The sequence below is a fragment of the Antechinus flavipes genome, chromosome 1 (assembly GCF_016432865.1).
Source record: "Antechinus flavipes isolate AdamAnt ecotype Samford, QLD, Australia chromosome 1, AdamAnt_v2, whole genome shotgun sequence".
In the NCBI taxonomy this organism is placed as follows: domain Eukaryota; kingdom Metazoa; phylum Chordata; class Mammalia; order Dasyuromorphia; family Dasyuridae; genus Antechinus; species Antechinus flavipes.
Window position 1 is genome coordinate 706,994,519 of NC_067398.1, and position 15,126 is coordinate 707,009,644.

Below are 15,126 nucleotides of genomic sequence, written 5' to 3' on the forward strand. Positions count from 1 at the left end.
CAAGAATTGGATTTAAGTGAGGCAAAACTGCACAAAGTCTTCAGTCTTCTCTTTTCCTCCAGACTATCAAGACAAAAATCAAGATGGCTAGGATTCAGTGGATGACCCTTGGTGTCTTTGAATGTCTGACCAAGCTCAAAGCACTTAATGAAAACAAATTGTTCTCATCTGCCCATTCCAATAAAGAAAATCTTCACATATTTGGGGTATTCATCCTCTTAACTCACTGAAAATTTGAGGCCTGTTGCCTGGTTTAGCTCATCTCTTGAGACAATTTTACTTTGTGTGAGGCTGCACATGCTACAGCTTTGTGGAGCCACAGGGGAGAGTTAGTTGATGAATGGACACCCAAAGTTGATGAGCAGCCCTGAGAAGTGCTCAGTGAGCCTTCACACTAGACGTATTAGCCTTTCCTGAACACTCTATACAGGGTAGGGGACAGGTATAGGGGACAATAGGACTCTCACCTCCCTAATCATGGATACTATATCTCTCTTAATTCATTTTAAAGATCACACTAGTTTTGCATTGGGCTGGTGGGAGGAGAAAATATAGAAAATTTTAACTGTTGGCTCTTCAATGCCTGGACTCCACAGGAATAATAGGAGCCTTATATCGGTTTCTTATTCCCTTGGAGGTGAATCCCAATTAGTTAATTAATCAACTAACAAGCATTTATTAATGTCTATTTTGTGCTAGACTTGGGGTTCACAAGGAGACCTGTACACAAGGAGCCAGAAACATCAACAAGAAGATAAGTCCTAAATAAAACAAATTTTATTGATCCGTACAATAAACAAAGGGCTGGATTGACCCAGAAGACCATGAAATGGGCCCTCCCTAGAGGTATCCTTTCCTCCTGTTAAGTTCAGCATAGAAAAGAAAGACAAAGAACAAGAAAAGAAGGATTGAAGGACTTTTTAGAGGAGTAGTTTAAAAAGGAAGGGCCAGGTCTACCATTCCTGGTTCCTTTCCCTCTATTTTGGGATAGACCCAAGTTAGACCATTTAAACAATTTCATATGTCAAGATTAAAATGCAATCAAAAGTATTTATGAAGTGCAAAATGCAGTTAAAAACTTAATTTAAGAAGAGAGGAAAAGAATCAATTAAGAAAGATTCCAAATCAAAATTAAATACTTCTTCTTTCCTCTCCTCCAGAATCATCACAGTAGCTAGGCAGGTACTTCCTGGAGGGTACTGAGAACCCAAGTATAGCTGTTCTCACTTAGTTCTCACTTAGCTGGATCTTTTTATACTTTTGTATACAGTTTTTCTGTCCCGTTAAAGAATCATCTTAGTCTAACACTCAATATGGAAGATGGAGGGGAGGGTGGAACAGGAAGCATAGGAGTTAGAGTAGAGCTTGCTTCACTGATGGGAGCGTGAGGATGTTCCCATAATTGCTAAGCTCTTGCCAACACCACCTTCTCTTTTCTGGTCTTCAATTTCCCCCTTTTATTTGCAGGACATCAGTTTCAACTCCAGAGTGTCGCCATCTTGAATATCAAAGTATCTGAGGGTGTTTCTCTGCCGAAGGAATTTACCTTGGAATGTCAGAATCTGATTTTTCACAGGATACTTTTTCTGCTCTTCAATCTGCTGTTTCACCATTAGGACAGTATCTCTGTCTTCAAGGGGGTAGGTTTGGCAGGTGTTATCAGGAAATTTCACATGGATATGGTGTCTGGCAGAACTGATTACAAGCACTTCAATTTTTATTTTGTAGAAGATGTCATATTCTGCCAGGTTGCTGTGTTCCATCAATACCTGGGGCTTTCTCTTGGGTTCCTTGAAGGAGAGCCTCTGATCATCTATGGGGATCTTTTTAACCTTTTCAATTTCCTTTTTTATCTTTTGAATGGAGTCATAGGGATTCACACAGTATTCCCACTTCCCTAAACCAGGACATATCACAGTCACACTTATATTTCTTGCTCCCTGGGGAAGAAATGGAGAAGGAGAGAAAAAGAGAGCTGGTGAGTATCTTTGGTTGTCCATGGATCACCCCTCCTAAGAAGTGCACTTGAGTATTCTTTGTCACCCATTTTTGTGCCTTTGACTACAGAGACCTGTAATTTGAGGAAAAATGACTCTGATCTCAGGAAGAGCCAATCCTAGGGATAGAATTTGGCTCATCTAGTCCAGAACTCATTCACAGGGAGGTTTTGTTGGACTGCCAGGATCCCACAGTCATGGGGGGGGGGAGGGAGATAGGGAATATATAGATATCTTTGCAGCCCCAAAGGAAGAGTCATTACCTTTACATTCCAGCTTGAGACGGGACTTCCGTCTTTCAGTTGAGAACAGGCCTGGCTAAGGCAATAGGAAGCCTCCTTAGCTATCAGATCCCACTTGTATCCATTCCCTACTTTGTTGGTGGGGTCTGCTGGGTCCAGGATGATTGGCCTATAATACCAAAGAAATTATCACTTTTATTCAGGGTTTTTCTTGCCCAGATTTATTGAAACAATAAAGAATTCTTCCCCTCCTAGCCCTATCATCCTAGAATGATAGAATTTAAAATTGGAAAATAATTATAAGATCATAGGCTCATAGATTTCATGCAGGAAGAGACCTTAGGGGTCATCTAAAAAGCTAGAAAGCACAGGAGATGGAATGACAGACCTGGAGTCAAGGAGGCCCCAGACTCAGACACTTACTAGCTGTGTGCTGCTAGGAAAGTCACTTCGTATATGTTTGCTTGAATTTCCTCAACTGTAAAATTGGGATATTGATAGAACCTACCTTCTAGGCTTGTTGTGAAGATCAAATGAGGCAGTTATTGTAAGGTGCTTAGCACAGTGCCTGGTACATATTAAGTGTTAACTATTATTACTAATATCACCATCATCATCATCACGCTCAACTTCTTCATTTTATAGATAAGAAAATGAAGGCAATCCTCTCCGCCTCTTGAGTATGGGGATCTGGTTCTCATATGGGCCAAACACAGGAGGCCAAATTGAAAGTAAAGAGCTTTATTAGCATGCTAAGAAATCTGCTCTTGACAATAGCAAATTCAGATTTCTGGGGGAGAGAAAAACTTTTTTTTTATAATCTTTCAGGCTTACCTAGAGTACATTGGCAATCAGCAGCATTCTGTAGCAATTTAAGGCAGAAAAGTAAATTATTTCTCAGCCCAGGGAGAGTCGAGAGAGAGGGGAATTAGTCAAAGAAGAAAAGGAAAGTATCTGGAATGCAAGTGAAAGGATATATTTTACAATAAGAAAATATTACAGGTTCAAGGGCAAGAGACAAGGGGAAATGACCAAATATTTTTACAATTGTGAAAGAAATCCTTTTTATAAAAAACTGCAGTCTCTTATCTAAGGACAGCAAATAATTGTTCCAACAGTAGGTGAGATCATCTAGTTTATCATGTATTTGTATAAGAAGTAGCGACGCTCTAATATTAGGCGATCAGGTGTTGGGGGGATTTATACATTGTTAGTTCATTGAGATGTTGAAAAAATAGTTGTGATTTTCATTTTCCTCCCCACAAGGTTCAGAGAGAGAGAAATGACTTGCTTAGTTACTATTTCCATCAAAAAGCATTCCAGAAAATTGAGGGGATGCCTATGAAGTGGGAAATGGCTGAACAAGTTGTGGTCTATGATTGCGATGGAGTACTACTGTGGTATAGGACTGGGAAGACTTAAATAAACTGATGCAAAATGAAGTTAGCAGAAGGAGGAGGATATTGTACATGGTAAAAGCAATATCAAAGTAACAATAACCTACTGTGAACCTCAGCAATACAGTGATCTAAGAAATTCCAAAGAATCCATGATGAAAACTTCTTTCTACCTCAAGAGAGAGAACTGATGAACTCTGAATGCAATTTGAAGCACATTTTTTTTTACTTTATTTTTATTGCATTGTTTTTTTTTGGGGGGGGGCATGGTTCATTAATCTCAATTTCCTCATCTGTAAAACTTGGTGGCCTCTAAGGTTCCTTCTAGATTAGTTAACAGAGTCACAGATTTTGATGTAGAAAGAATTTTAGATGTCCCAGCTTAACCTTTTACCTTACATTGCTATGACACTACATGTGCTGTGAGTGCTGTTATGGAAATGAGAGACTAGTAGACATTATCCAGGAAAATGAGCGCTTTTGGATTTGGCTCTCTGGGACATTGCTTTGGAGAATTCTGAGAGAGAAGAAGAAGAAGGGGGGGAGAGAGAGAGAGAGAGAGAGAGAGAGAGGAGGAAGAGAAACGGGAGGGAGAGAGAGGGAGAGAGAGAAAGGGAGAGAGAGAAGGAAAGGGAGGGAGAGAAGGAAAGGGAGGGAGAGAAGGAAAGGGAGGGAGAGGGAAAGAGAGAGGGAGAAAAACAAGGCAGAAGTTTACTGTCCCTATTGTGGCTTGTATATACCAGCTTCTGGATGACTACTGCTCTCCTTATCCTTTTTCCCTTCCTCTAGGACCTTGTGAATTCTTGAGATAGAGGCTAAGAAATGACAAAATGAGTCTTTCATCAAGAAATGACGCATTATACTGGTAAAATGGCTGAATAGTTGTGGATGGAAGAAATGCTACTTTTCACTTGCCTATTAAAGAGAAACTAGCTTAAAATTTGATGACTATTAAGTGGGTCATTGTTTATAGGGTATTATGTATCCCTCTTAGTAGATTTAAGGGGTGATGGTAGGGTCACTTATAAGAAATATGAAGCAATTTTGTGGTATTCTCATTTGATGGCAGAGGCTGTTACTCCCATCAAGATAGTTCTGAGGTCAGGAGAAGAAGGTCATCTCATTTCCCTGAAACCAGTTCAGGGAACTGTTTCCTTATATATTTAGTGGTTTGAGAATAGATTGATTATCCTTGGGCTTGTAGTTCAGATGAACAAGCATTCTTTCCTAACCTTTTGAGTAATATTGGGTTGTCATAATATATTAGCCACAAGATATACTTGGGCCACACCCAGATTTCTTAAAGAGATTCATACAAATTGTGAAAGAGTAGACCGGAAGGAGTGGCGAGCCCAAGATCTGAACACAGCAGCCAGGGGAGATGGCAAGTCCTCTCTGGCACTTAACACACTGACCTGGAAAGAATGGACAACATAGTCCCAACAGGTGAAAAGAGTAACTAGAAGGAGAGTTGAGCTCTGGCAAAAAAAAAAAAAGGGGGAGAGACTGAGACAGGCCATTAGACCCTTGTAGGCATCTTGGAACAAAGAACTAAGGATCTTTTAATTGTTATCACATCTTTGATCATCGAAAACAATTCTTTGAGTTCTATCTTTTCCTGATTTCCCTTCCAAATTCAGATACAAATATTACAATATACTTGGATTCTCTTATCCAAGGCATTTTCTATATTTTGATTTTGTCTCAAATACACAAAACCCTGGAGTTAGCTGGAAAATTAACTTCTCAGTACCTCAATTTCCTCATCTGTAAAAATGCAATAAATAATCATAACACACTTTACAGAGTTGTGTGTCTCAAATAGCTAACATTTTATATGACACCTACTGTGTATCAGGCACAATGCTGTAAACATTTTATAAATGCTATCTAATTTGATCTCACAACAATCCGAGGAGGCAGGTGCTATCATTATCCCCATTTAACAGTTTTGGAAACTGAGGCAGACAAAAGTTGAGTGACTTGGCTGAAGAAACATAGCTAGTAGGTAAATGAGGCTAGATTTGAACTCAGGTCTTCTTGACTCCAGGCCTAGAGTTCTATTTATTCCATTACCTAGCATGTAAAATACTTTTTAAATCTTAAAGGGCTACATAATTGCCAGCTATTGCTATTTTACAGACCATCTTTAGTCTCCCTTGACTGTCACCCAGATAGTGCAGAGGCAAGGAGTGGAGTTACTTACCTTTTTTCCTCTTTGGTTTGTGGTACGTATCTCAGCTGCCTTTTCAAAAAGTGTCCAACTGCTTGATTTTTGAAATCATAATAAACGGTCCAGTAGATACAGATATTTCTATAATCTTTCACCAAATTCATCAGTGTCACAAATCCTTCAGCCAGAGAGAAGTCATCTGTATTTGGCTGTCCCGTCTCCCAGACATAAATAGTCAGCAGTTCCAGGGCATATTTGGGGGGAATATGCTCTCCTGGGTATTTCTTTTTCATGTACTATTAAAAGAGATAAAAACATTTTTTAGATGGAGGAGTTTTAGGGAACAGATTGGGAATATTGCTGAGTAAACTCTCAGGTCTTTTCTATCCTTCTTTTTCCATTTTTTTTACCTCTTGAATTTCCTAAATATTCATGATCTTAAGCACATTTTAGAGGCTTAGCTAGTCCACAGAATTTCAAGGGTCCCAAAAATTTCACTTTCAACCTCTTCCAAGATTTTTGGGTATTGATAAAAACATTTCTGAATCTCATTTTCACCATTTCCTGCTTTTAGCTATTCTTTAATTTACCTTATACTGAAAAGAAGGTGGGAAGAGAACAAGTATTTAGTAGGCATCTATGTGCCAGACAATATGTTTTTCTACTTTTTAATTTTTATTGTTTATAAAGATTTTTATTTTCAACATTCACCCTTGCAAAACCTTGTGTTCCATTTTTTCTCCCTCATTTACCATCCCCTAGATGGCAAACAATCCAATATATGTTAAACATGGGCAATTCTTCTATATATATTTCCACAATTATCATGCTGCACCAGAAAAATCAGATTAAAAAGGAAGAAAAATGAAAAATAAAACAAGCAAACAACAACAAAAAAGTGAAAATACTGTATTGTGATCCACAATCTTCTCTCTGGGTGCAGATGGCTCTCTACATCACAAGACCTTTGGAAGTCAGACAGTATGCTAAGCATTTTATAAATATCTCATTTGATAATAACATTACTCTGAGGTCAAGGTAAAGAAACAATGGTTTTAGTGCGTAAAGATTCATTAGATGATAAAAGTATCATATGGTAAGGGATTCATATTTCTCTTTGGTCATCAAAGAGAGGCAGAATTTAGACTGGAAGAAGGCTGAGAAAATCAAAGACAGTCCTGTAGACATGGCCAAGGGAAACGATTCACACCTTTTCTAGGATTTAGTGGATACTGTGAAGACAACCTCTTCTAAGCAATAAATGTATTTTAGTTACAACTTGTTTCTAATTTCCCTTTCTCCTACATTGATGAGTTCCTTCTGTGTGCTTGGGGGTCCAGCCAAACTATCTTGGGATTTCTTACACATTGCTCTAACTCCCATCTGCTTTTGTACAGAATGTTTCCCATGTCTGTAATGCTCTCTCATCTCACTCATATTTGTTAGAACTCCTAGTTTTCTTCATAAGCTCAGCATAAAAACCCACCTTTTACATGAAGCTTTTCCATTTCTCCCTGCTCCTTTTATTTAATTCAAGGATATCACCATCTTTTTAGTTACCTAAGTTTACAACTTTGGCATTATCCTCCTCGACTGTTCACTCTCTACCTAATCACATCTCGCGGTTTCTATTCTTAACATGTCTCATCTAGATCCCGTCCTTTCTACCCTAAACCAGCACCTCATTATCTCACATCTTGATTACTGAAAAAGCCTTTTAGCTGGTCTTCCTGATTCAAATCTTTTCCATTGTAATCCATCCTACACTCAACTGCCAAGGTGGATTCTCCCTCATACAACAGTACTGGCCATGTTATTCTCTTAGTAAACTTCAGGGACTCCTTATTGCTTCTAGGATGAAATACAAACTCCTTTACGTGGTGTTAATAGAACTACCCCTTCATAACTTGACTCTCATGTCCAGACAATGTGACACTTAACACAATGCCTCCAATACAATGCTCTATTTCTTGTCTCCCCACTGACTGTCTCCCATGTCTACTATATGCTTACTCTTTACCTCTGTCTTTTAGGATCACTGGCAAGAGATTTTTCCTTCTCTCCCCTGAGCCTTCTCTTCTAAAGCCCTGTATGTATCTTGTATAGACCTATCTTTCTATGTGCATGTCATCTCAAAATTGGCCTTTCAGATTTATAAAACCTTTTACACAGATCTGATCCTCACCACAGAATATTGCCAGGTGCTAAAATTATCCCCATTTTACTGATGAGGAAACTAGGCCTAAGAGAAATTAAATAATTTACCCAGGTACACCAAGCTAGGAAATGTTGGAGGTAATATTTGAACTCAAATCTGCTTGACGTCAAGTCTAGTACTTTATCTATTATGTCCCCAGCTGCCTTCTGGAGGTCAGGGACTCTTTCACTTTGTATCTTCAGTGTGAACACAATTCTTGGTATATGTCAGGCACTTAATGCATGATTACTGATCGTTTAATATAGGTCTTATATCAGGGATTCATCTTTATTTTTGTGTCCTGGACCCCTTTGGGAGCACAAGGAAGCCTATTGAATTTTTCAATGCATAAAACAAAATACCTGAAATTATAAAGGAAACTAGTTGTATTGAAATACAATTGTAAAATTATTTTTCCTATCCAAGCTCACAAACCACCAAGAATCTGTCCACAGACTCATAGATTAAAAACTCCTGCCTTTTGTTAATTTTGTTTTGACTTAGCAGCAAACATATCTTGTAATTTTGGGCATATATTTGAATATGTATATATTATCTATTATTATAGGATGCCAGCTTCTTGAGATCACAATTTCATTTTTAAAATCATTGTCTTTCCAGCACCCAGGACAGCACCTACCAAGTTTTTGTTGATTGATTTAGCAAAAAGACCCAACAGTCTTGATACCTGTGTGGACATCCTATAAGACCATAAGATGTGTGGTTGGAAGGCACCTTTGAGATGATCTAGTCCCACCCTGTCATTTTAGAAATGAGGAACCAGCTATCTGGAGAAATATTCCATAAATAGTAGAGCCAGAATTTAAACACAAGGGAAAATACCCAATGCTCTTGACAGAGGAATGTTAATGTGAGGCTTCCAAAGGCATTTTGTAATCACAATCCTCTTTATCACAAACACATTATCCTTTCCCTTGGTCACACTCATCTTTCTAGATTCTCTCTCCCCTGACTACTTGGAGTCATGGTGAATCCTCTGGATGCCATGATCATCTTACCTCTCGATACCAGTACTTCACTAGCCGAAGAAAGCTCTTCAGCTTGGTTGGACGATGTTTCACAAAATTTCTTTGCAGTTCACTGAAGGATGGAGCAAACTCTCCAGGACATCTTCTGTTGTTTATTAGGTTTTTATAGACCGTAGCGTGTGGTCTTTGATCCACATATGGGCCATTTTCTTGCCTCAAAGTCTGACAGACTGAGCGTGGCTTTTCTTCCCCTGATAGGTGGGAGAGACAAAGTCTAGATCTAATAATCATCTTAAAGCAAAATCTGACCATATCACTGCACTGTTCAAGAATGCTTGGTAGCTCCCTATTATCTCTAGGATAAAATGCCTCAATTGATATTGATAGCCTCTCACAACCTGGCTCCAATCTATCTTTTCAGCCTTATTTGTCTTATTTTTATCCATTTATTATCTTATTATTACTTATTTTAAAGTAATTTTTATTGATGTTTTTCTGTTTCTTATATCACCATAGTGTCCCCTGTATCTTACCCTTCCTTGAGAACCTTCCCATATGACAATTTTTTAAAGAGGGAAACCCCCCCCCAGCATAATTGATTGATACATTTAGAAAGTCCAAAAATGTGTGAAATGGGTGATGTGTAACACCTGGGTCTCCCACTTCCATCAAAGTGTCTTTTCACACATGTTATTCACTATAATACAAGATAAGTTGTAGCCAATTGGTCTTATTCTTGTTTCTCACACTCAACACTCCATCTCCTGTGTCTACTTTTGCATTAAGCTGTTCCCCCGTCTCTTCTCACCTCTGCCTCTTAGATATCATTTTAAAAGCTCAACTCATTTGCTAGCTTCTATAGAAAGCTTTTCCTGCTCCCCCTAAATGGTCAATCAGTCAGTCAGTCAAAAGACATTTGTTGAGCGTCTATCAGGTGGTAGGTGCTTGTGATGAGCACAAGTTGTTTCTACTCTTTTCCTCCTCCTCAATTGTCCATGTATGCTTATCTATTTAGATATTGCATCCTCCAAAGCAAAATGTAAGTTCATTGAGGGTATTTTAATTTCATTTTGTTTGTGGTTATCCTTAGCACCAAGCCTATGGTAGTTATGTAATACTTCTTTATTGGATTAGCTTGGTTCTTGGAACTCACAAACAATTAATTCATCATGGTTCAGCCCACCAGATATACCTCAGGCTCCTTCTCTTTGAAAAATCTGAGCCCTTATGGATCAACTTTTAAAATAAGTTTCAATGGGTAACTGTCCACTTTTGTTAACCAAATCATCTTCCATATGCTTCCCCATATGCTTCCTTTAACACAGGAGTTCCTTAAACTTTTTTTTGCATGTCTCGTTGGCAGTCTTGGGAAGCATATGGATCCCTTCTCAAAATACAGTTTTTAAATGAATAGAATAAAATATATAGGATTACTGTGTTGAGCCCTCAATTCAATAAATCCCACTAGTTTCCTATTACCTCCAAAAAAAATTTAAAATCCTCTGACTTTAAAATCCTTTCAGAACCTGGGCCCCTACTATCTTTCCAGTCTTGTACCTTAGTTCCCTTTGTGAACCCTTTGATCCAATGATACTGGCCTCCTAGTTATTCCTCATAGAGGACACTCCATCGCCCAACTCTGGTCATTTTCACTCTATGTTCCCTTGTCTGGAATCTTTTTCCTTCTTGTTGCCTTTTCTTGACTTCCCTGATTTCCTCTAACTATGAGCTGAAATGGGGCAGCTAAATGTCACAGTGGATAGAGTACCGGCCCTGAAGTCAGGAAGACTTGAGTTTAAATCCGGTCCCAGGCATTTAAGAGGTCCTACCTGTGTGACTGTGGTCACTGAACCCCAATTGCTTCAGCAAAAAATTATGAGCTGAAATCTTATTTTTTGAAAGAAGTCATTCCCAGTCTGCTTTAAAGCGAATGCCTTCCTTCTGATATTAGTGAAAAGGTGTCCCATCTATATCTTATCTGTACATATTTGTTTGTATATTGTTTTCCCCAATAGATTGTGAACTCCTTGAGAGAAGGGACTGGGCTTTGCATTTTTCTGTACCCACAGGACACAATCTTAAAAATCTTTGTTGACTTGATATATCTAACATTAAAATAAACACACACACACTCACATACACACATATATTGGTGGAATTCTCTTCACTCCTCCCCAAATGCTGTGAAAACTATTCGACTTCTTTGTGGATCTCAGATCAAGAACCCCTTGTCCTAGAAAGCCTGCCTTCTCATGAAGGCATTAGTCTATTCTTACCTAGAGCATCGAAGACCGGTAGCACATCCACATGGATCAGTTTTGTCCTCTTCTTTGATTGGACATCAAAGTTCAAGGATCGTGGGGGCCAAAATAAGGTCCCTTGTTTTCGGACAGTGACAATGTCATAGGCTATACTTTCTTGGCACTTTTCGAGCTTGTTCCTCATGAATTCAATGATTTCATGCCGGAGTTTGTACTGGTCTTCAAAGCTGGAGAAGCAACTCAGGAAAAGGAGCACATCCACATCAGAAACGTTTTTTATGCCCGTCCCCTTGGAAAAGGAGCCTCCCTGTCAAAGACAGACCAGGTTCATTATCAATCAGTATGGGATTGTCATAGAGATACCTTTGTTCCCAAATCGAAACTCTTTAAGCAGCATCTTATATTCAGAGCTTGAAGGGACATTGCAAGTCATTGAGTCTGGCACATCATTTTCAAATGAAGACACATAGTAAATGGTAGCATCAGGATTCAAGGGCTTCTTTTTTATATCATAGACTCAGAAAGACCCTTAGTCTCCATTATGGAAAATATCTTTTGGACCACCTCTGTCCTCATGGTTCCAAAGGGGAAGAGAGAAAAAAATAAGCATTTATTAAAGTCTACTGTGTGCCAGACACTGTGCTGATAACTTTACAAACACCACCTCATTTGTTTTTTACAACAATCTCAGGAAATAGATACTATCATTCTCCATTTTACAGTTTAGGAAACTGAGGCAGATAGAGATTAAGTGATTTGCCCAGAACCACACATTTAATAAATGTATGAGATTGTATTTGAACTCAGCTCTTCCTGACTGCAGGCCCAGTGCCCTATCTACTGTATTACCTAGTCCAGAGTTAAAAAACTAGAGATAGTCAGATCCTAAAGTCTGCCTGCCCTTTGAGCTCCTATAATTAGGTAAAGTCAGAAATTCCCCAATTTTCCAATTTGGGAGGCTTTGACTGTTGGCACTTGAGGAGGGAGGAATATGGAAGTGAGAAGGGATTGGAAGTTTATCTAAGATATTGATGTTTGGATTTTTCTTCACTCAAAATGAATTCTGATAAAGACAAAAGGTAAGTTGTCTAAAAAGACTATATATTGTAAATGCAAAGGAAACTCACTTAAAATTTTAAAAGCCATGAGCAAGAGATGAAAGCAACAGAAAGGCAACAGAAAAGAAGTACAAAATATAGCACAGACCTAAGAGAACTATGTGAAAGAGAATCCAGTGGGAGCTGATAACAGAGAATAGGAGAGGCAGAGGAAAGGTTTTATCAGAGAGACAGAGAAATGAGCACCTGAGGAGAGAATGGTAAATCTTAGTTTGTTTTGTAACTATTCAGGTAGTCTGCTCAAACTTTTCAGAGGGTGTTGTTTTCTCAAAGAGGAAACTGGCTTGTTGGGTGGGGGAACAGACTGGATCAATGGGTCTGTCCTTCATTTATCAAGCCTCTTGATCAAGAACCACTTGATTCAGAAGAATCAGGAAATGGACTCAGAGTAGTTCTTGGAGAGAGTTCACTTTTTTACCTAGAGCTAGCAACAGGGGATAGAGAGAGGGAATAAGGACAGAGTTGGCCATGGTGGACATTGTCCTATTGGAGAAAGGATTCGGAGTAAGGTGATCCCAGGTCCTCGTGTCTCTTTCCTCCCAATCAAGGGAAACCTTGGACACTTTTCTTTTTCCTATTCGACGGCCTGGCCAGACAATATCCTTTCAATCATACTATATCACCTGTCCTATTCCTTAGTGGGATTGGGTTCCCCTATTCTGAAAAATTGAACTTGTTCTTACCTTCACCACCTTTATCACCTTGACCTCTTTGTTTCTTATAATATAGTCCTGGAAGCAGTGATCTCGAAAGAAGGCAGCAATCCTCTTAAAGACATCTTTGACTTCTTCCTTCCACTCTTTATCTGGCTGGAGCATGTGATCCACAAAGGCATCTAGCTTCTCAGCAGGAGTATTATACAAGTTTTCCATCTCTGCCATGTTGGATGAGAAACTGCAGCAAAGTACTGCTAGAGATGTCTCCCTGCAAGCTCACCTTTTAAAGGAGGCTCCAGACTTTGCCTGACTCCACCCCCTTCTCAGCAGATTAACAATCAGAATGAAAAGTTTCAGTTTCTCAATTTTGAGTCTGTTGAGAAAATGAAACTCTTCTGCCTTTCTCAAGGTGGCCCTGTTTCAATATATCAGACGTTCCCCTCCCAGAACACAGTCTGCGTGAAAGGACTTAACTCCTTCTCCTCAACTGGACCAGAATGGCCATGGCTTTGGGACTTGACCATGGCAAAGTCTTCTAACACTTGAATGAATAACTAAAGTGAATGAAAAAACTTTTCCCATGTAATGACTTAGTATAAGAAAAGAAAAAAAATCATGACTTCCCTTGCCCTCTGGGATCTCATCCTACTCTATAAAGTCGAGTTTAGCTGCAGGGTGAATAGACCCAGGAATTTATTTTGCATTGGCAGATCAGTTAGTGCTCAGGATCTGCAGAGCACAGTGCAGGGCAGATGGTAAAGCCCAGAGGATCTCAGGACAAAATGGCAGCATATTTGCTAAGTTTGGGTGGTTTTCCAACTTACCAGAAGGAATGGACTTGGTGATTTCCAAGTCACCTAGGCAAGTTAAAAAGCCTTGCTGGGTCTATCCCACCCGTATGCAGAAATAGGGAGGAGAACTGAGGGTGATAAAGAAGTGGGAATTCTGATTTCTTTTTTTTTTTTTGAGGGTGGGCATGGAATGTTTAGTGTCTATCTATAAGGACTGAAGGAGAATCATTGGCAGAAAGGTTTGAGGGAAGGGGCCCCTTTGCTAACAGACTTGTTAAAGGATAGGTCAGTTCTCCTAGAGCCTCCACAGCTGTGGATCATAGCGTCAGGAGGAATTGCAAAGCAGCCTTTGCTGACACAGGTGTTGCTTGTGGACTGGGAATGAGATGAATTGAAAGCAGAGGGAAGAGGAGAGAGGTCAGAAAATGCAATGACCTCTCAGTCAGAGAAGTTAGAGAACAGCAACTGCCTCTCAGTCTCCTTGGATCATCCTCTCACAAGAGGAGATCCATTCTGGATTGGACCTCCAGCAGCTACTGTCAGGTGGCTCTGGTGTATTCCACCAGCTCCCGGTAGCACAACACAGATTCATGGGATCCGGACGGTCTGGGATCAGACAAATGGGGATGGTGGACATAGAGAAGGAAATCCTCACTCATGGATGTGCTTATGCATTTTTTAATTTTAGTTTTTCCATAGTTCTTTATTTTTTTGTTATACATGCATATTAGCTTTTAAAAGATATGTTTCTTTATGAATCATGTTGAGAGAGAAAAATCAAAACAAAAGGGAAAAAACTACTGGAGAGAAAAAAACAACAAAAAAGGAAGTGAACATAGCATGTGTTGACTTACATTCAATCTCCATAGTTCTCTTTTTGGATTCAAATGACATTTTCTGTCTGAAGTTTTTTGAGATTGCCTTGGTTCACTGAACCACTGAGAAGAAACAAATCTTTCATAAATGGTCATCACACAATCTTGCTGTTACTGTGTACAATATATTTCTGGTTCTACTTGTTTTGCTCAGCATCAGTTCATGTAAATCTGTGCAGGACTTTCAAAAATCAGCTTATTCATCATTTTTTTATAGAACAATAATATTCTATTGTCTTCATTTACCACAACTTATTCAGCCATTCCACACATGACAGGCATCTACTCATTTTTCAATTCTTTGCTACCACAAAAAGAGCGCTACAAACATTGTTTGTGGGTCCTTTTCTCTCCTTTATGTTTTCCTTGGGATGCAGACCCAATAGTGGCACTGCTGAATCAAAGACTATATGCAATTTGATAGCCTTTG

The 15,126-nt window shown here is 39.1% G+C and overlaps 1 protein-coding gene across 1 annotated transcript; it reads right to left on the bottom strand.

The window, feature by feature from the left end:
* Nucleotides 1-755: 755 nt before the first annotated feature.
* LOC127545574 (2'-5'-oligoadenylate synthase-like protein 2) lies at nucleotides 756-13,294 on the bottom strand. Its single transcript, XM_051972959.1, has 6 exons — nucleotides 13,058-13,294; nucleotides 11,272-11,563; nucleotides 9,026-9,246; nucleotides 5,843-6,105; nucleotides 2,261-2,408; nucleotides 756-1,940 (listed from the first exon to the last, which is right to left on the bottom strand). The coding sequence occupies exons 1-6, from the start codon at nucleotides 13,253-13,255 to the stop codon at nucleotides 1,458-1,460; spliced, it is 1,605 nt and encodes a 534-aa protein (XP_051828919.1). The 5' UTR covers nucleotides 13,256-13,294; the 3' UTR covers nucleotides 756-1,457.
* Between the last annotated feature and the right edge of the window lie 1,832 nt (nucleotides 13,295-15,126).

Bases quoted from the DNA above. Each gene is read 5' to 3' on its own strand.
- LOC127545574 (XM_051972959.1), bottom strand. From the start codon at position 13,255: ATGGCAGAGATGGAAAACTTGTATAATACTCCTGCTGAGAAGCTAGAT. The intron at 11,564-13,057 runs GTAAGAACAAGT...TGTCTTTGACAG, and splicing joins AGGTGATAAAGGTGGTGAAG to GGAGGCTCCTTTTCCAAGGG. The intron at 6,106-9,025 runs GTAAGATGATCA...CTCTTTTAATAG, and splicing joins TGAAGTACTGGTATCGAGAG to TACATGAAAAAGAAATACCC.